The 21914-nt window shown below is 30.4% G+C and overlaps 1 protein-coding gene across 1 annotated transcript in view; it reads right to left on the bottom strand.

Moving 5' to 3' along the window:
- The window catches only part of LOC132938412 (BTB/POZ domain-containing protein 6-B-like), a 31318-nt gene that overhangs the window by 2914 nt on the left and 6490 nt on the right, over window positions 1-21914 (bottom strand). Inside the window, exons 2-4 of the mRNA XM_061005232.1 lie at window positions 536-802; window positions 320-467; window positions 35-251 (exon numbers count right to left, since the gene is read on the bottom strand). Coding sequence (XP_060861215.1) covers window positions 35-251; window positions 320-467; window positions 536-802 — 632 coding nt within the window. The remainder of the gene's footprint in view (window positions 1-34; window positions 252-319; window positions 468-535; window positions 803-21914) is intronic.

Here is a 21914-nt window from a genome sequence, read left to right as displayed (position 1 = left end):
ATTGAAAAATTGGTTAGTGAAAAAAAATAGTTACTTGTGCATCAATCACTTCCCAACATCTCTGCATCAATTCTGGCTCCTCGAATAACCGTGATTGGCTGAGGAGCAGACACGCGTTTTTTGCAGTTAGGCTTGTCTCCAAGTAATTAACACAAGCCCTGGCTAAATGTGGTACGATATATTTTTTAGCCACATACAATGTAGCTAGAACTGTGTCCGGCTCCAATTGGATTTCATCACAATATAAATACCTAGATAAACGGAATTTTAGAATAACAATACAAACAAATAACCGAGAGCCAAGAATAGTAGAACAAACCTTAGTAAAGTGAGAAAAGCTGTTGGCTCAACGTCAGGCACCTCAATTTCTTCTTTAGTGTCCGCTAATCCACCATAGAACATGGCATAGAAAACAGAACTTCCAGTTGCTAAAATGTACTTATGTGATGGTATACGTTGGGTGTGTCCTGAAACAATAACAATAATAGACGTATAACAGTGTTATTTGAACATATGCCGTTGATGAGACGCTAACCTGGATTGCCCACGACAAAGTATATATCAGCCATGAGGTCGTTATTAAACATGGCAGCATTACGTTCACGTACAGTAGACTTGATGGCCTGCCAGTTGGGATCTAGAGTGATGTTGGAGAGATCAGATAACAGCTGCGAGACTGGAGAACCGACTGGCGATGTTGGAGCACTGGCCGGCTGAGTGACGGGCAAGAAGCTGGAATTCTCTCTCTGGGACACAGTGGAACCAGACTGAGGCATTCCATATGAGTTGACGCTCAGCGTATCTGCAACAAGGAATACAACAATATAATACTGTACAGACAGTGGTCGTTTTTAACGGCCATAGAGGCGACCGTAAACGGTTCGAGTCGGACATGGGAAAAGCACTGAATGGACCAGAGCAACCGCGTTCATTCAATACAATATACACACTACACCTACCTATACATTATAATATTTTATTAGCCGCTATCGTTGTCGATCATTACCATTAATCTCACCATTAATCCACTGGTTGGCTTGGGATATCTCTTGCAAGGTCATGCGTTTGTTCATGGGTTTGGTGTAAGCTAAGCTCACTTTATTGTAGAAATTCGACATCGTACAACCCCTAGGCACGAATGATAATGGTAGAACGTCAATGGGGCGAGGGCGGACGGAGTAGCTCGCTCGCACGATTCGAAAGGGGAGAAACAACGCGATTCGCACTCGAGTGATCTACATCATAGATCGTCTTTCTCCGGACCCGGTGACGAAGATATTATTATTGTTGTAACGGAGGCGGCCGTCAATCGTTACGACAGTCAACAGACACACCACACACGGACCGCACCGCGCAGAGCAGACGTACGGCGGCGACGAAAACAACAACAACACTGGTCGTCGGGCGGGCGGCGGCGGCGGCGGTCGACGGCTGACTTGGCCATGGTCGACTGGAGGAGCGGTGGCGGCGGCGCCGTCGGTCGGCGGGCAGTAGGTAACGCGAACCGCCGTCATCGAACGAGCGCGACGACGGCGCCGGTTCTGTGACGTCACGGCAGACCATCCGCCCGCCGGAGTAGCCGGTCGGCGCGACGCGCGACGCGCGATGACGTCGTCGCGGCCGGCCGAGCGGGTCGCGCGCTCGCCCGTCGCATTTTTACCGAAATGTCGTTATCCTCGTAGCCCAGTTTTGAAATAAGACATCTTTTTCGCGTTCGGTGTTTCCCAATCCCGCCGCCGCGCCGCCCGTTCACTCGAAACCCGTCATCGGGTGTACCATTATTATTATTGCTACATCGTCGGTGCTCACAGTATTATATTTTGATTGTATAATGGTAAATATTATTATGTAGCATTATTGTTATTATATTATAATCCGAATGGGAGTTTCATCGAAGAACACTCGTTATTTCAATTTTTGTACATTTTTTGTTTACCTAATTTAGGTAATTACAAAACGACATTTTTGAAAAAATATTATGGATTTTTCTATTATTTTTAAAGTTTTACTTTTTAATGACTCATATTATACAATTTCAATTTCTTATTGCAAGGTAAAATATTTTTCCGAGCATTTCGGTGTATGAAAATGAAATTTCGGATCAGTACCTAGTTAACTAGGTATCTACGTAGACAGCAGTAGTTATAAATATTTAAAATTATAATGAGTGGAGTAATACTAATAGACCAACATGATTCCAAAAAATGTTAATAGTTTTCGAAGCAATGAATGTTTTAGTGTTTTACGTTAAATGGTTTATCTGGTGGTATGAATATGTGACGTGCGTGTAAAAAACAGCCGATGCGCAGTGTCAGTGTGTCCACTGTCCTCGTTTCGACGAGAAACCCAAACCACAGACTAAATTTTATTCTGTGCCCGAACCGCGTGAAACCCGATATTATGTAAATTTATTTTGTACCTAATTTAATTTTAGATTCTGAACGGAGCGATGAAATATTGATTTCACAACGAACTGGGTTTTTTTTGTGTCTGAAGAGACTTTTTCTTTTAGGAACAGTGCTCAGTTAAACAACTGTGAGAGTGCTTTCTGGAAGCCAATTCGATTTTGTTAGTACTTTGTGATATCAAAAGTAAAACATTCACAGTATTTTTTAAAATAATCGGGAAAAATAGAAAAAATTAATGAAAATCGGGAATTTTTACGCAAAACCGTTTTCACTTTTCAACCAAATCTTGTTTTTTTGGTTTAACTCAAAAATGACCGCAGATACTTGAAATTTTCTCGAAATATTCATAATATAAATTTATATATCTGCATGCAGGTAAAATTTTCAAAATATTTTGACTGTTTTGGAGCTAATATAGACATTTGACATTTCTGATTAAAAAATATTCACCGAGTTAAAAACATTGAGAATTTAATACAAGGTTTCTCCTAAGTTGTTGTCATAGGTTTTTAAAAATATTAAAGATATATGGTTAGGATTTTTTTTTATGCATTTGATTTTTAAAATTTTTCAGAATCACGAAAATTTACAAACTAATTATTTTGGGATCAAAAATTTATAAAATGTTATAAAAGTTTTATATTAGTTAAGACTTCCAAATTCGATACAAGGTTCCTAATAAATAGTTCATACTGAAATCGAAAAATCTCTTTGTCATCACTTATCAATTATCATTTAGGTAAAGGTTATCCACGGCGGTCGCTGTCAGAATTTATGTTCTACAAATGAAAAATCTACAGGCTGGATAATTTTCCTCCAAAAAAAGATAGGAACCTAGGTACTTTCCATTTTCTCCGGCACTTTTTTTTGGACCAAAGTCCAAAATCATGTATATTTTATAAATATTATTCTCTATTACAATATTCTTGGCCAGAAAATGATAGATAGGACCTATTTAAATTAATACGTGAGGGACAATAATTTCATATTTTAATATTGGAGGAACATGGTCAATTTTTGTTTTGGAGGAATATGCAGGTATTTAATTTTAAGAGGGAAATGACCATAATTATATCATTATATATTTACATTTTTTGATTAAGCTGATGATTGATTACAACTATATGTTCGATCGGCACCGTTTGCATTTTTGGTACTTCAACTATAACAATTACACGATACCAGTTATTCTTGTTTCGTTTTTTTTCTGTCCTCCGAAACAAATTCTCGTAAAAACCAAATAGCTAAAATATAGGTACCTAGTTGACAAATTAGAGATTTTTTACCTTAATTTAGAGAAATTTATAGTAATATTTTGCTATATATTTTGTACTATGTATATATTCTTGTAACTAGAATAAATAAATAGGTATTATATAAATAGAAGTAAAAAAAAAAATAGGTATATGTTATATTACTTATTACACATATAACACAAGTACTAGTATACGTATAATATGATTGTCAAATGTCAAAACAAATACATTAACTGAATAAATTAAATAAGAAATAAGAATTGAAACACATAGTCATTCACGCATTTATATTTTATAAATATAATTATTAATCCTTATAATATATATATATATATATATTAATTTATATTTTTCGTGAAAATGAAATTTGTCAGGAAAATTATACGGTCTTGAACCCTGCGACTTATTGTCATTATGCAATGTGACGGTTAAAAATGTGCCCATGTGCACTGCCCATAATACATCAATACGTCATATATTACTGGCCGGCGTACCTATACTATATACCTACATACACTCTAAGGTATATGAGTAAATTATATACTTTATATACAGGCTTGATACAAAAAACTATCAACGTTCCAATACTATTCCAATGTCCATTTAGGATATTGACGCTGAATCGAGATTCATGACAAAGTTTTATTTAATTTTTTCCCAATATGTTTTGTAATACAAACACCAATCTGGTGCTTTGCGTTAGGAACTAATATTTTAAACGGATAATTGAGAAAATTATTCACATTCGGACTTGGTCATCTACGAAAGCGTTGCGCACTATGTATTTATTATTTGACATAGCTGATATATTATAGTCTATATTAAAATATTATACATATTATGTCGGACGTGTCGTTAATTCATTAATACGCCTGTGCTCAATAATAATTAGGACAGTTTACCATAAAATGCATAGATTATAACACAACTAGGTGAATTACATAAACTATTCAGTTTTTCTTTATAATTTTGATGGTACGCAATAACAGAGTTAATTATAAATGGATAATATTTTAATTTCGCATATTATATTCCTTAGAAAAGATTAATGCTGTTTGAGGATGTGAAGGATGATACAATTAAAATTCGTTCTTTCTATCATAAACATTGTTGTAAAATCGTATAAATTAACATAAGGTACTGGTTAAATTATGCAATTATATTACGTTTTAGGTACGCGTATGGCGTATATATTGGCGTATTCAAAATAATAAGCCGAATATGCTGACCAATAAAAATGTTTATTTATTAACGTTTAAAATTAAATTGCCGTGAAATTTAAAAATCTTACAACAATGTTAGTTTTATTTTAATGGTAGAATTTGTAGTTTTGGATATTAAGTATTTTTAGTACAAGGTTACTTTTATAATATTTTCATAACTACAGTATTTACTAACTATATAGGTTAATAGGTAGTTATTGTAATATTTTATAGATATATATTATTGATAACTATGGTGTAGACAATAGTCTATATATATTAATAGGTACATTGCATTTTTCCAATCTCAGCACTACAGTCGATTTTTGTCCTAGGTTGAGGTACCTTCATATTATGTTTACCGAAAAAAGTTTGTCATTGGACATTTGGATCCGAATACATTCAATGATGGTACCACGACGTTTTAGGGTAGTTTTCCGATAAGCAATAATATAGCTTAATATCTCGTGCCTGGTCTAATATTATGTGACAGAAGTATTTTTACCAACAAAATTTTATATGAAATTTGTGAATTTATTGTCAAGAAATGAATATTATGATTTCAAACAGTTTTTTTTAACTATAAATCTTCTCCCAAAAACAAACATTATAGTGCCATGAGATTTTCTAAAAAACACGTAACGCATACGTTGAATATCGAATATTATTGTAGTAATATATTACATCGTTTATTGTATACATACATATAGGCATAGTGCCAATGTGCTTTATTAGTAAGTTATTTGTTTATGGCTTTCAGCCATAACTCTTAAACATTTAACACGTCCAATATATCGAGTATTTAAACGTATGTTTTATAGTCGTATGATTTATTGCCTGTCAATTATTCGGAATTCGTCGCATTACGAATTAAAACAGTATATGTTATACATGTATTTTTGTTCGTTTATTTAAATAACAGTAGTTACTAGTTTGTCGAACGGAGTTAAAGAAATTTCTATGCAAATTGCAAGTATATACTGGATAGAACTATTTTATACTTCGAAGTATTATGATTAAATAACACAATTAATTTAGGGAGTTGGAGAAAGAGCGTCGGGTCACTTTGTGAAAAAAGTAAATAAGAAAACAACTTGTTATATTGTATAGTGTTACGCGTGTGCCATTTAGTCAACTGCGCTACCTATATTTGAGTGTACCTATAATTATTAATTATATATATATATATTTTACCTTTATTGAGATTTTAACATAAAAATTATTATATCTTGATGCTTAACTTACCTATATGACATTTTAACATTTTGGTACAGACAGTAAAAAATATTTGTAAAGCTCACACTCCTAAACTTGTAAGCCCTATTCTAGTATAAACTTAGGTATACCTTTGATAATGATTATATTGTTGGCTGAAAGAGCATAAGCGGGGAAAAGTTAATACCAAGAGTTTAAAAAATAAATCTTTAATCGATTCCTATTTGCTGAGAGAGTGATGTCGGACAATTAAGTAGTAGATGTTGAAAATCGCACTAAGACCCACTACAGTAGGGAAGGGGGCAATACGTGCTATTGTTAAGTCCCAATTTGAACGAATAGTGTGATAAGAGATTGCAGTTCGCAGTGCTTAATCTTTTTTTGATTATGACAGCCAGACAGCGTGACTAATTTTTAGTGATTGAAACCATGGTCGGGTAAGGATGATTGTAGATATAGTTCTATATCCAGATGCGTTAGGTAGCACTTTGGAATGTTATATCCCATTTCTGCTTCCACATTTTCTGGATAAATTTGCGGTGTAGGGGGACCAAGCCCGTATAAGGGCACAATTAAAGACCAGCATGAGAGTGGTTGACAGTGAGTCAGCCAATATATGATCGGCGTGCTCGTTGCCATTGATACATATGGGCCCATAAGAGAGATGGTGTAATACCTGAGGTTGAGGGACAACAGATTGGCGTCAACTCTTAAGATGGCGGGAGAGCACTTGGCAAAGAAGAAGTTATTAGCAATTGCTAATAAACTATAGCTTGAGAATCCGAAACAATTAATTATATATTCTATTTTTATCCATGGTTAATTAATGATTTAAATAAATAGGTATTTTGTGGATAATTAATTCGTTATTCGTAGTTCGTATAGGTAATTATTATGTGTATACTGTATTTATTGTGTACGGATATGGATATCTAGTAACCGTGTGGTGAACGCAATGTTTCACAGAAAATACATTTTTCTAAAACCTACTCTTAATGTTTTTTTTGTAAATAATTCCATTTGTGGTTAAAATAAAATTTTGGTTTTATAAATTAGTCAGGTATAACTGTATAAGAACTTAAATAATCTCAAAACATTAATTTGTGTTACAAAACGTTTAACTTTGTTAAAAATTGTTAGTAGGTAGGTAGGTACCTAGGTGAAAATGATTTGAATTAGTAGGAACTGTTGGCTATTATATTTTTGGGTAACGATTTCTAATGTTATAACTTTCAACAATCAATAAACATTATTATAAAGAATTTAAAATCACACAAACAAATTAAAATTAAGCGTATTTTACTATTAATATAGCTATAAGTCAATGAACTTAATATAAAATAATTTCAAGTTATTAAGCAAGGGAGAGAGAAGTTTTTAAATGCTATGCGTATTTATAATACATAATATATTATTTATTAGGTTTAGATACAATATATTTTATATGTATCTATAATAATATTATGAAACATTGGTTGAAAATCGTTACTATACCTGCAGCTACCAAACTGCAGAATATTATTTAGTTATTTATTATATATCAGTAAAAATTAAAAATAATTGAAATTTGAACTATAATAATATATTGATATGTGTTTATTAGTTATTGTAATTATTGTAGTTTGCAGATTAAAGTAGAAGTGCATAAATTCACAATAAAACTATAGTGTTTTGCATTTAGGTCTCAAATTCGGTCCAAACTGTTTATTCAGAAAATTTAATAACAAAAATTACTTATTGAATATACTCAGTTAGAAATATTATATTAAAATGTTATAACACAATAAACCCATGGCGATTAAACCCATAGCGTATAACAATATGAATTCCATATTTCATCATTGAGAGGGCACCAGACCATCGCATATTATTATACTATATACACTGGCGTATTATGATATCATGTTACAGTGTAAACGTTAGACTTGAGTTTGGTAATAAGTTGACGATAGAGTTTATGTATATTTTTATTAATCCGTACGCATAATAGTTGTGATATTATTGTATACGTCATATTAATATTTAATTATAATATAATTACACAATTATGCTCTTAAAATTAAACATAAAAAAAGCGGGTAAGTGAATGTCGCTCTGCTGTACAGTAGGTTACAAGTGGGTCACTGTATAATGGATTGTATTAAATTTGAATTTAAGGATATCATATATTCATATCATTGTATACGAGAAACGATTCTCAGCGGAGACGGTTTGTCAGTCTAGATATTTTATATTGTTATTATATTTTATTACAGCATGGAAGTTTAATTAATATTATAAATTACAACGAAATGACTAAAATCGTTATTTTTATTTTTATTCGTTTCTATAGTGATAAACAAAGCGTTAGAAATTAAAATACTATTTTTACTATTTTCGGTGGTTTTTCCCGTAGCATTAAATAACTATAGAAAAAATCGAAAAATGACCTCTTTAAAGTACCATATTGGTCCAATTTGCTAAAAGATAAGATATGATATGTTGAAATCGAAGCACTCCTTCTGGTAGAAATTTTGTAGACAGGATAAAAAAAAAAATAATGAATAAATAAACACCATTGTAAAACCACTATATCCCTCACTCCGCTCAGAATCTAAAATATGACGAATTTTTATTGCAATACCATTTAGGCGTATATGGTATATCCATTAATTTATTTTGATTTCTGAATTCATACCCGTAATTTCAGAGAATGTAGAGTATATGTTGTGGTATACATTATATTATAGTACAATTATTACGGAACTTTAAAATAACTAGTTTATCTATACTTTTTTACTGGAGTAAAACAAATTGAATAACTTTTAAAATAAATTAGAATAAGACATTCAATATAGCTGGTACACTTTCAGGACTTTGGGAAAATAAATCACGTTCAGTTGAAATTAAAACTAATCAAGTTAATTCATGTTGTAAATGTTTAGTCACAATAGATATATATTTTATGTTCGAAAATGTACAAAAATATTTCTCTTGAGATTAATGTACCCACATCAAATGAAGATAAAACTGATAGGTATAAGATATAATAATATTATAATAACATTTAGTCGAGGTCATCAACAACTTACTATTTAAACTGCAGTGATGATAAATGACTCCAATAATGGACACATCGTGTACCTACAACACATAATCGAGTAGGTACCTATATTATATTGTCCTACTTATAGGTACTTACAATCATCGTTTTTTGCACAATGAAATTTATGAGTTATGACTATATTTATGATTGGTTTTATTAAAAGATACACACATACTTATTAATTATATACGTACTAGGTATACCCTACCTAGATTTGGGGCGTGTTCATATTTCTTATACAATTTTACTTATTTATTACCTAAGTGATTTTATGAGTGATTTTTCATATTCAAATGTGTTTATTGAATCGTGCAGTGACAATACAATTTTTAAGTTTAAGTACTTAGTATTAAAATCCTGAGTAGAGAGATGTCGGATGAACGCATTGATTTTACATTCCACTGTTACTTAAATTTTTATTTTATATAGGTATACCTACTCAATGGAATTTTCAAATTTGATCGAAAAAGTGTTGATAAATGTTTTAGGTTTGGTAAGAAGTATTTAAAATGCAATATAATATCCCACATAAATTGGTCTTATAGAATTAAAAAAATATTAATTATATATATTATGCATGTTTTTTTTATAAGCGTTAGAAATTCAAATGTTGTTAAAATCTTGAAATTTTGCGAATTATTTTGTCATAAAAATATACATTTTTATTTTTTTTTTAGCATAGGCTTTAAAATTTAATACAAGATTCCTCAAAATAGTAATACTTACTAAAACTCAAAAATTAAAAAAAATATATAAACACTATTTTTTAATTTAATAATTAAGCTCAAATGTTGACAAAATTGATATTGTAATTTTATAAAAATGTGTATAGAAAAAAAACAAATCATAATTTAACAGTGCTAGTATTTTATGAACTTCGGTGATAACTTTCGGCGAAATCTATTGTTAAGTTAAGTGCGAAGGTGGTTAGTTTTGACATTTAAGTGTTGGCCGGGAACTCTAAAATGTCATTAAGGTCCTTGTAGGTCAAAAAGCACACAATTATATTGTTAATTTGATGCTGTAATTATTTGAGACAACATTATGTAGGTGGGCACTACCTAATAGTGCCTACCATTATATTATATTTTCTCTCAGTGGGCGATGGTCGAGTTAGTAATTATTTGTCACACATTTTTAATCTGTGAGGAGCTGAAAGTAATAACTGATAAATATTAGATCCTATTTGAAATTATATATGAGTAAAGTAATCAACACTCGACACATTTTGTCCATATATAAGCTATAACTAGGAGTTAAACAATACAGGCATTTAGCAGGGAATTTTCAAAGCAATTTTCACAACACTACCAGGGTAAAATGTAATACTACGTTTTCACTTTTAAGTTGTAACACTAAAATACTATGCCATTAACTATTGAAACTCCCAACCAATGACGACGGTCGGTATATTATAGTCATCATAAAGAATATTTATGTTTAGATTAGTTCTAGAATTATCAACAGATTGTGTACATCACACTATGAAATAAATTAATAAAGTCACTCAGTAAGTATCTACTAAGCACTGTGCATCCATTATAATAATAATATCGTCATACTGAGTAGGCGACATTTATGTGTAAAAACTAAAAAAGTATTATTATAAAATTAAATTTTATATACAAACAAATAAAACTCACATGTTTAACAAATTTAACATAATATTATACCTACTACCTACCTATGTAAGATTTTTTTTTGTTATATAAATGACGAACTTAGACAACTAGTTGACATTGATAGAGAAGAAAGTAGGATTACCTAAATAATGAAAAAATAACAAAATAAATAATACAAAAAATTAAGGTAGGGCAGTGAATTTAACATAACTATTTTACATTTTTTGTTCATGTTTTTTATTGCATGTTTTGGGGGTAATTATGGATTTGGTCAAATTCGATAGCTATATCTACTTAATAATTAAATATGATATTTTATTCTGCATAAAACTCCAAAGGTGTCGATGGTCAACATTTATAGATATTTTTGTCACACATAAATATATAATTGAAGTTTCAGTAGATTCACTTTGAATTTACAATGGATAAAAAATATATTTAATATTGTCAACCAATATTTCATATAAATTACATATAAAAAAGCTTTAGATGTTATTTATTTGATGTTTAAAAACTAATGACTCGAACAATAGGACTTTAAGGATTTGACTATATTATGAAAAGTTATATACTAAACCTTGTACGTATATTTATTTCACACAAACAATTTATTATTAATTTACTAGTCCTAATTATTAATATAGATTCTTTTTTTAATAATTCTTTTTTTTTTTTAATCAGTCATACTCAATGATCATACCTATTATTTTCTATTTAATTTTTTAGTTGAAACTCGTAACCATATATCCATATTATTATAATATTTAATATAATGTACTTGTGTTTTAAACAAAATGGAAGTTATTCAATTATATGAAATATTTATTAATATTAATAACTATTAACTAGGTGGCTACTTTAAAAATGTGATAAAAATGTATGAATAGTATGCAGTTTTCTATATTATAATTTATAATATACCTATTATTAGATTTTAACCATGTTTTTACAGATATACAAGTACATTAGTACATCATTTCTTTTTATTTTGTTCAACGATTATTCGCAATCGATTCATAGAAAGCCAATTAATATATTATCTATGTAAGTATTTATAATTATACTTTTTATTGTAATTTAAGAATGAGTGTTAATGTGTTATCACTTATATTTTTGACAACTATATACTATTAACTATTAATTATAGCAATATTTCAACTCTATAAATTATAAATTAAAAGCACACTAAATACCTACCAGAACTTCTGGAAGATGAGTAATTTTAAATAAAATTACTACCTATACTCGTATACCTACTGGTATAATTTCTCAGCTTGCTATTTGTATTTAAATATCATAGTTCATAAATTAAACAATTTTTAGTATTTATATATTACCCTAGTATAATATTATGATAAATAGTTTATTTGTATTTATTTAAATTTGTGGTCGGCCCCAATTAGTTCAGAGCGAAGGTCGACGAAAACGAAGAAAATATCAAGATATATTATCGTGATATTATAGTCACTAATAAGACTCTATTGGTATAGATTTAGAATGTGTGTAATTTTTTTATCAGAGGTTCGAAAATCATAAAAAATAATTTATAAATATATTATGTTATGCACGCGTTATTATCATACGTATTTTATAATATTTCATAATAATTTAAAATAATATTTTTCGATATATTATTATATAATTGTTTTTATCACGGTCGTATTTTACCTATACCTGGTTAAATGGCTATGGTTAATGAGGGTTATTTAAATTTTCTGGACATAACCCAATTCCCGTGCAATTTGCATTCATAAAGAAAATACAGCAATAGCTGGTAGGTAATTTTATTTAATTAATTATCCAAATAGAGTATGAAATATATGCGCATACAATATATTATGCTGCATGTTAGGACCATGGATCATATATTTAAAAATATAATTTAATTACAACATTAACACTAGGCCCATGGACGAATAAACATGTCATGATTTATGGTGTAAGTACCTACTACAGATGCTAGTATTTTTTTTATGCATTTATTTGCTGGTGCGTTCGTTTTGTCAGTGCGGCGTATTTAGGCCGGGTCCCCCAAGACATGTCCAAGTGGGGGGGGGGGGGGGGGGGCACAGGATCTTTAAAATTTTTTAATTTAAATTATATTTATGTTAAATATAATAATTTGATTTGAAACACGAAAAAAAATGTAGAGTGTTGGAGTTTATTATCGTGTACCTATATATTATTATCTAATTATACACATCACTGGTTTTTTAATTTATAAAAATAAATTAGGTACCTATGTTATAAAATCAATGCTTGTACGCAGAAATTGTAGCACAGCTACAAAAATATGATTTCTATGGCAGCCACTATCATGTAGGCTTCCAAGGGCCACAAAGTTGTTCGCAAAGCGTGCACTGCGTTTTGTCAATGATTATAACAATGTAATAATATAATATATAATATTATAATGTACTTATATTATATTATCATCATAAGTATTTTGTTTAGAAAAATCATCCTTGTCTACAAATAAAGGAATACGATCTTCAACATTTATCTGATATATATTATTATACAATTTCACGTCACGTATATAAACAGTCATCGGAAACAAACACGCACGTCAACAGCTATAGGTGATATTATTATATTATGTTGTAATACATTTTAAATCGGATATATCTCAAGGGTTGACTTGACAATGTACGCATTTTCCGGGATCCTGGAAACGATATTACGTGAACATTTTTTAAAAGTATTTTGTTCTCTAAGGTCAATATCGTATATTTTTTTCAAACGTAATTTTGATCCTATATGTTATTCGATTTTAATTTATTAAATTAGTTGTTTCGGATTTCGACATTTTGGTTTACAGACTAAGCCATATGAAACAAACTGTGTATATCGCAATTCCGTAACTATGTCGTATTCGTATACGAATACAGTAGCCGTATCGCGTACTTATGAAAACACTACGTTGATAACCTCATACGAATACTGTTACTATTACTACTACTACTACTACTACTACTACTACTACTACTACTACTACTAATAGTAATAATAATAATAATAACAATAATAATAACAATAATAATAAATGTTTAATAATATTATAAAGCTTTACTGGTGACCTGGTTACTGCGATTGACTAGTTTAGCGCGATGTTTATTACATATTTATAAACGAATGTAATTTTTCCTTGATTTATTATCAAGTACTTATACATTGATACCTATCTACACTGAGTCATTTATACAAGTGCGTTATATTTTAATTTATAGTATAACTGTAATATTGAGTAAAATATATACATTATGTAGATGGAAAACTATATTCATTTCTTGGATATACATATACCTAGTATACGTTTCATGAGCGTCTTATAAAAATACAAAATAAATTAATATTTGAATAATTTACCGAAGCGGTTTATATATGATATTATTATGTAACGCGCCTCAACGCGGTACCTATTATTATTGCCATTATAATATGTACAATTATGTACTTCTTTTTTTTTTTTTTTATCAGTTTCTGGGTTTGAGAGACAATTTTTTTTTAGCACGCGCTGTAGGTGGTTTAATCTTTTTGCTTGACAAAGTGATATTTTTGAGTTGGGCCTAATTCGTAGACTTGTCGGCGCTTTTATGTAATACCTAGAGTGTTTGCGAATTACGTCGACATTATAGTGCGCATTGTTATTATATTATACAATATACCCACCCTACTGCCCTGTTATGAGGATAATAATATCATTTCGGAGGAAGCGTGTCGGATCGTAACACAATGCGAGCGGAAGACAATTTTTTAGCCGATTACGCTGCGTATCGAACACGCGGCCAGTGTGGCGGATTGCGGAATGTGTTCCGGTGCCGATCCAACACGCACAGGCGCCAAACACTCTCGACCGACCACCGTCGATGAACGGTCGGGCCGCGATTTATTAAAAAAATCACACGATCGCGGTGTCGGCTCTTGATTTACAAATCCGAAGGCGCTGTCAGAAAAAAAAAAAATTATTTTTAAAAACAACATTATTTACCCCGATTTTCGCGGGCACACGCGCAAAGTCGGGTACCTATACAGGCTATAATAATTGTGTAATATAACATCGTCGTGCGTATATTTCCTATCCATAATGCGATTTCAATATGAATTACAATATGAGTTATTTTGATATGGGCATATGCAGCACCGACGTATTATAACAATAATAATATTGTGTTACCTATAAATCATTTTTATTAATCGAAAAGTTCGACCCGTTTCATTTTCTATATCGAAATATATCTGATACATCATCATCATCATCATCATGTTATAAGTTATTATTTTTCCTTACACCGTCGACGGTCGGCGCACACCTCCCCTTATACACATATATATATATAAATTGGACCCCGCGGAAATGTCCTATCTGCAGCCAGCGAGTAAACAAACATCGGCCCGCAGCTTCCTATCGTATTTATTCATCCGAGAATTCCGCATAGGTATATATACGCATGTCCGTGTATACATTATATAAACACTATACGAAATGTGCGTTGTCGGAAATAATGTTTGTTCATATTTTTGTCTATGTACCACATACTCGAATACCTATACCGACTTTCAATCACCGCTGTGGAGCTGAAAAGAAATCGCGAGTGCTGAGAGCGCACGCGCACAAAAATATTATAATATTTTCTGGCTTAGCCGCGATGTAGGAGTAATATAGTTGCCATAACTATTCGCGGTAATATTAGATATGATATTATATATACTTTTTTTTTTTTATCGTACAATAGTCAATAAAAGTTATATTTCACGATTAAATAATATCTACAGAATGTCTGCGGGAGATCAAACCAAAGTGATAGTAAAACATCCCTGCGCACGTCATCCACTACTGCAGCAGTGCTTATATACTATAGTCTGCGAATCGGCAATCGCAAAACCGGAAAACTATATAATAATAATCTGATTATGAAAATCAAAGGTGCAGTGAACGTCGTCACCTTTACGAGTTAAGAAAAAAACGGATTTAATTTAAAAATAATAACCAACACGGTTTAATTTTAATGGCTTTTAAAAGAATCAATTTTCAGCGGATTTAATCCAAATAGCGTGTAAGTTCTTACGGTTTTCCACTCCAGAGCCATTCACAGTATCTAGACGCGTTTCTGTATCTTCGATTCGTTCATAAGGTGTAAAGTTGGGTTTTTACTATTTTTTACTCTAGTATTGCTACATTTATTTGATACTGGAACTACATAGAGTTGCTATAATTGCTTATATTTTACTGTATATTATATAATATATATATTAATTATCCCCTTTCATGTTGCTCATTACCTACTATATATATGGCACCTTATATGGCTATATTACGTCGACTTTTGACGACTCATATGATAGAGAGAAATGGAGAGGTTTGGCGATGGTAGTAATGGCACTTAATAGTTAATAGACCGTCAAGCTGAAGAAGAAGAAGAAGAAGAAGAAGAAATTATGCCTTTAATTTATTTATTTTCGATAAGTCTATAGAAAAACCGTTTTACATATTAAAAAAAAAAATGCACTGCTCAGAATAATAAATGTAATACACATCATAAACCTAACACATTGTGAAACATTTATTCAGGTAAACAAATTGCATATAAATTGATATCATTATAATATGATAACTATAATAATACACATACAGAAAATTATAAATACAAATTACATATTCACAATTACGTTACAAACTTAATTTGAATGTATAATCTAGTCTTTGTTAGCTACAAATAGAAATAATGATGATAAGCCAATAAATTAATAATGATATTAATATTTTGGTATTGGGGATAACATATTGGGGTTGACTAATTTTCATAGATCAATTACAAATAATAATGGGTTTCAACTAAAATTGAAGTTATTACACTACTATTTGTAAATGTGTATACTATAACTAACTAAAGTATAGACGTATGGTTATGAATATTATGATACTTATTGTAGTATTATAAATGTATAAGCAACATTGTGTAAATGTAAGCAGTAACGAACATTAATAACTTCATCATTCAGTATTTCAGCACTAAATAGTTGTATAAGCTTTAAACTTTAAGTAACGTGCAATACTTCTCTCTCGTAAACTCCAAATTCAATTAATAATAATAAAGGAAGGAAATAACTGAACGAATTTGATGAAATGCCAAATTATATATTAGATATTTTTTTACTGAAAATGGTTGAAGCCTGGAGGAAACTTATCGTGAGGTATACCAAATAAATATATACTAATGTCGGCTTACCTAATAATAAGTATTGCAGACGTTTAATGGTTTTTATTTTTTAATGAAACCACATTTAAAATCAAGTAGGTAATCAAATTTATTTTTCACATATAGGTAAGTATCTATAGTATAACTATATTATAATTAAAAGACAATATCGTATAGTGTATCCAACAGTATAATTATTTTTAATAGTACAAATATAAATATATTTTTGATGATTTTGGACGGCCGAAAAAGTCATATATTTTTATGATCAGATCTGTATCTGCTTACATAGTATACGTCATAATGTACAACCTTCGAAAACTACGATAAATTATATGGGAAATAGATTCTAAAATAAAGCGTACACAATTATATAGGTGGCAAAAAAACAACAACACTAATATGGGTTATTTTAATATTGCAAAATGTACATTGGTGTTTGCATTGTAATTTGTTGTGTACACGACACATTAGACGTATTATAATATTATATAGTACAACATAATAATAATTATTCGTCGGGTACTTATAGGTATACAACGCGTGATGACGTCAGCGTCCCAGACATTTACCTACTATTTATATACTCTCTCACCTACATTTTTTTAAACATTTTTTTATCTGTTCATAATATTATTATTACAGAGACATAAATCCCAGGTCCATGCTTATTGCTACCACTTACCGGCAATGTGTGGGTAGGTACGAGTGCATGAAATTGCGTAATGTTTGCAATATTGCAGCATGCGATTCGGGTATACCGTGTATAATACACTATAGGAATATTACCTATACGACTATTGCTTCACATACATCTGAAAATACTTGTAATATGTGGGCAAAATATATTATTTATTTGATTTTTTTTTTTTTTTCAGACATTTGTCCCGAAAGAAAGGAGTTATCCTCTAGTCCGAAAGACGGTATGAAACACGCGCGCGTTGGCCGATTTGACCACGAAAACGTAGGAACAGGTTTGGTATGATAATATTATAATGTTATGGTATCGTGCGAGGAGGGTAAACGGTATAACCTAATTACGGCATCGATTTGACAAGCGTATGGTTAACGGCAACCGGCCAGCGTTTTTTTTATTCCGATAACCGCGACTCTGCGCACTGTCAGTTTTGCACGTCTACACACGTATTTTACGCGGTCTGCGGGTATATATTTTATAATAAATTATATAGTTAGATTACGATGACCAACAGGCACGCGAAAATGTTGTGTGAAGGGTGAGAGGTTGAAGTCTCCGCGATTTCAGCTCAACGCAATAGTTAATAAATATACGTTGTACCTACATCTGGAGTTTCGACGAGATTGCGAAATTTCCGAACGATTTTCATCGATTTTCATCGAATTCGGTCATGTTTCACAGTCGTAGGTATCGCATGCGTTTCATTGAGACATTGTGCCACAAACGTATATACAAAATAATATTATAATAAGTATATTACTGCGTCTGCGGTATATATGTTGCACACCATGTAATACCATGTATAATATGTACCGCAATGCTAATCGAATAAAACAATAATGCCGCCGAAAAAATAACAGAGATCGAAGTCATCGAATGCCTACATAGACTGTGGACGGTGGAGACGCACATGATACCAGACGAGACTTCGATCGTTTTTATGTGAACACATTTAATTCGATTTCATCAAACGGTCAGTTATTGACCAACGTCTATTTTTAAAGTATTTTGTCCTTGTAAATAGGTACCTACCTCTACCTAATGACGACGAGCTGATTTTCTAGTGGAATGTTATTTTAAGTGAACGCCAAACGCGGTCTTATAATCGTAGAGAATTTGCGCTCGGCAGCACCAATCTTATATATATATATAGCCTGTCGACTTTTATATGAGAATGAATTCGCCTTTTATCGGACGTAAAGGTATAAGAATATTATCTTTGACACCTCATAGGATTTTATCAATATTTAGTTTTTAACCTAATGAGTTACAACTCACTTTAAAAGTTATGACTATTTATACATTTTTATACTTTATTAGGTACTAGGTACCTATGTAAAAGTATTACAAGTTTAAAATTCTCATAACTAGATTTAAAATTGAAATAAAAATAAAAGATGTCATAGATAATATTCTTATCAATTACAATGCAGATGCTGAACTTATATTTGCTCCTTATATTTTATAATGTGCTTCACGAATTCATACATTGATACATATACGTATCTACATTCTACATGATTAAAATAGTATGCTCAATATGGACATGTGGGTATTTTTTTAAATGTTTTTACGATTATATTTATTAATGATTATATCATAATATATAAATTTAAACAAATACCAAATACGAAACAATAATAATAATCTATATAGTAACAATGTATGAATATTGAATATGAAACATTGTCAAGCCATACAACAGGTTATTATGAAATTGAAAAGTTGACCGAAGAATGTTGTTTATTTGTAATTCATGTTAAAAAATTTAACAGACAAGATTTATCGAATGGACCGTTAAAAATGTCGAGTGCATGGCCTTCGAATATAACAATGACAATAGGTAGCGGTAATAAATACTTTTGCTCTCATTTTTGAGAGTTCACTATAGGTAACTGTCGTATCAATAATTCATTTAATAACCTATTTATGCGCTAAAAGTCTAAATTATAGTGCATTTGAGTTTTAGATTTCGGGAGATCAGAGTAAATTCGAGTTCTCATTTTTCGGAAAAAACGAATTTGATTGTTCAAAACAGTGTTAGTAATTAGTATTGGCGTATATGTTCAAATGTGTGTATATACGTAATAGACTGTTAAAAATCATATAAAATATAATGTTAAAAAACCAGGTATATAATGACAACGAATTAGTTATAGTTAGCCAGCGGAAAATATAACAATAAAATATAGACACACGATATTTGCAAATAAGTTTTACAATTTAACTCCACTTAAACGATTTTAATATCTCCGTCAAAGATTATTGACACCATATTTAAATATTTATTAAGGTTCAAGGTAGAGTAAGCATGTCGTTCGTTATGTAACGTGTAATTTATTTCATAGAGCTCGAAACACATATCTTTTTCATCATCTCAGCATCGAAATTACAATTTGTTGTACAATTTTATTTTGTTGAATTTCTAATAACTAGAAATTACATATTCGTTTTGAAATAAAACACTTTTTTGACCGAACTGTAATCAAAAGTAACAGTTAAAGATTTAATGGCTTGTAATGATTTATACTCATAGAATAACAATTTTAAAACGTGGACAATTTTTTAAAAATTATACGCTATAGAACGATTATTAAAATTGATTTATAATGTGTGTGATATATTGAATTCATTATAAAGCATATTAGAGGAAAATTGATAACTATATAAATAAAAATATTACGTATTTATATTAATGTTTTATATGTGTATTATATTTCTATACCTACTTACTTTTAAACGTTTACAGTGAAATAATTCGTATTGTGTAGTGGTGTTGTTTGCGGGGTTGTAGTTGTTCAATACTCGCAAGGTAACTATTTATTTTAACTGACTGAAGTTAATTTAAAGTTAAAAGTTACCCTTTAGTTTTTGTTTACTTCTACAATTTTTAAGTTAATATTACAAAATAACATTATTTAATTTAAAACGTTATAGTTGACCAATAGTTACAAGTTTAATTAGAAGTGTATTCGGTGAAATCAAATTTGAAAGCCTTGAGTCATGAAGGTACAGATAGTATACAATAATAATAACAATACGTTGAAGTAATATCGTAAAAACAAACATTTGTATAAAAGATAAGAATCTTGTGAGAAGAAGGGTTCAAAATAACTTCCTAGGGGTGTCAGTTTATTTTAATGGATAAAACGCAGAAACTATAAATAGATTAAGCATAACCATAAAATATTGATCGACACTTATTATATAGGATACTAAAATCGCATAGGTACAAAGATAGAATTGTTATTTGTTCGTATTTAATGCCACATATTTGTTAAAAATCAAACTCTTTTTAAAAAAGTATAAAACGAAATATTTGAAGTTGAATTGTTCTTCGGAAGAGTTAATATTAATTCAACTCGTTGAAGTCCAGCTTTTATTATTGTCATTAGAACCTTGTTCATAATTACACTGTTCAAGCGAGAGAGAGAGAAGCATAGGTTATTGAAGTTACTGGTTTGCTTTAATGCTGTTAACTCTAATACGAGATAGCTGGTGACAATGAACTGAATATTATTATATTTTACGATCGGAGAATAACCTGTAAAATATCCAAGTGGGTCAGCGGTTGTATATTCAGGTCCTACTATATAATACATACGGCAGTCAAATCAATATATGATCTGCGCATATTTTTCACAGATTTTATTCATGAATCATAAATAAGGTTCATAAACAACTGAGTTTACAATAACAATCATACAACACATTATTATAGTACGCGTTAAAATGATAAATTAATGTCATAATATTATGTTGAACAATAATAATACTATTAATAACAATAATAAATTATGTGATCAAATACCGACGGTTGATATTTGCAAACGCAAAAAACGTTGGATCTTATTTTCGAAATTATTTCCAAATACTTTCAATATCACATCGGTGAATGACTCAATATCCAATTAATAATAATTGATTGTACGGATATCGTGTTTCTATGCGATTCGTTCCATTGTAACCAACAGCTGACGAGCTAAATATTATATGGAGTAGGCAGGTACCCTTATTATTGTATCATGCTGTTTATGGTAAACAAAATGGAATACATAATAATGCGTAGCATTTAAATTTAATGCATATCGAAATTTTACCTCTAGTATTTGAGTGACGTTTAATATTTGACTTGGCGAGTCAATGCATTATTTGCCTTTGGTAAATACGTGTCTTGATTGGTAATACAGCATGATATTCTATCCATATTTACGAATGGGTCAACAACG

This window comes from Metopolophium dirhodum, chromosome 2 (genome assembly GCF_019925205.1).
Source record: "Metopolophium dirhodum isolate CAU chromosome 2, ASM1992520v1, whole genome shotgun sequence".
Taxonomy (NCBI): Eukaryota; Metazoa; Arthropoda; class Insecta; order Hemiptera; family Aphididae; genus Metopolophium; species Metopolophium dirhodum.
Note: the sequence above shows the minus strand (reverse complement) of the source record. Positions and strands in the feature narration are given on the sequence as shown.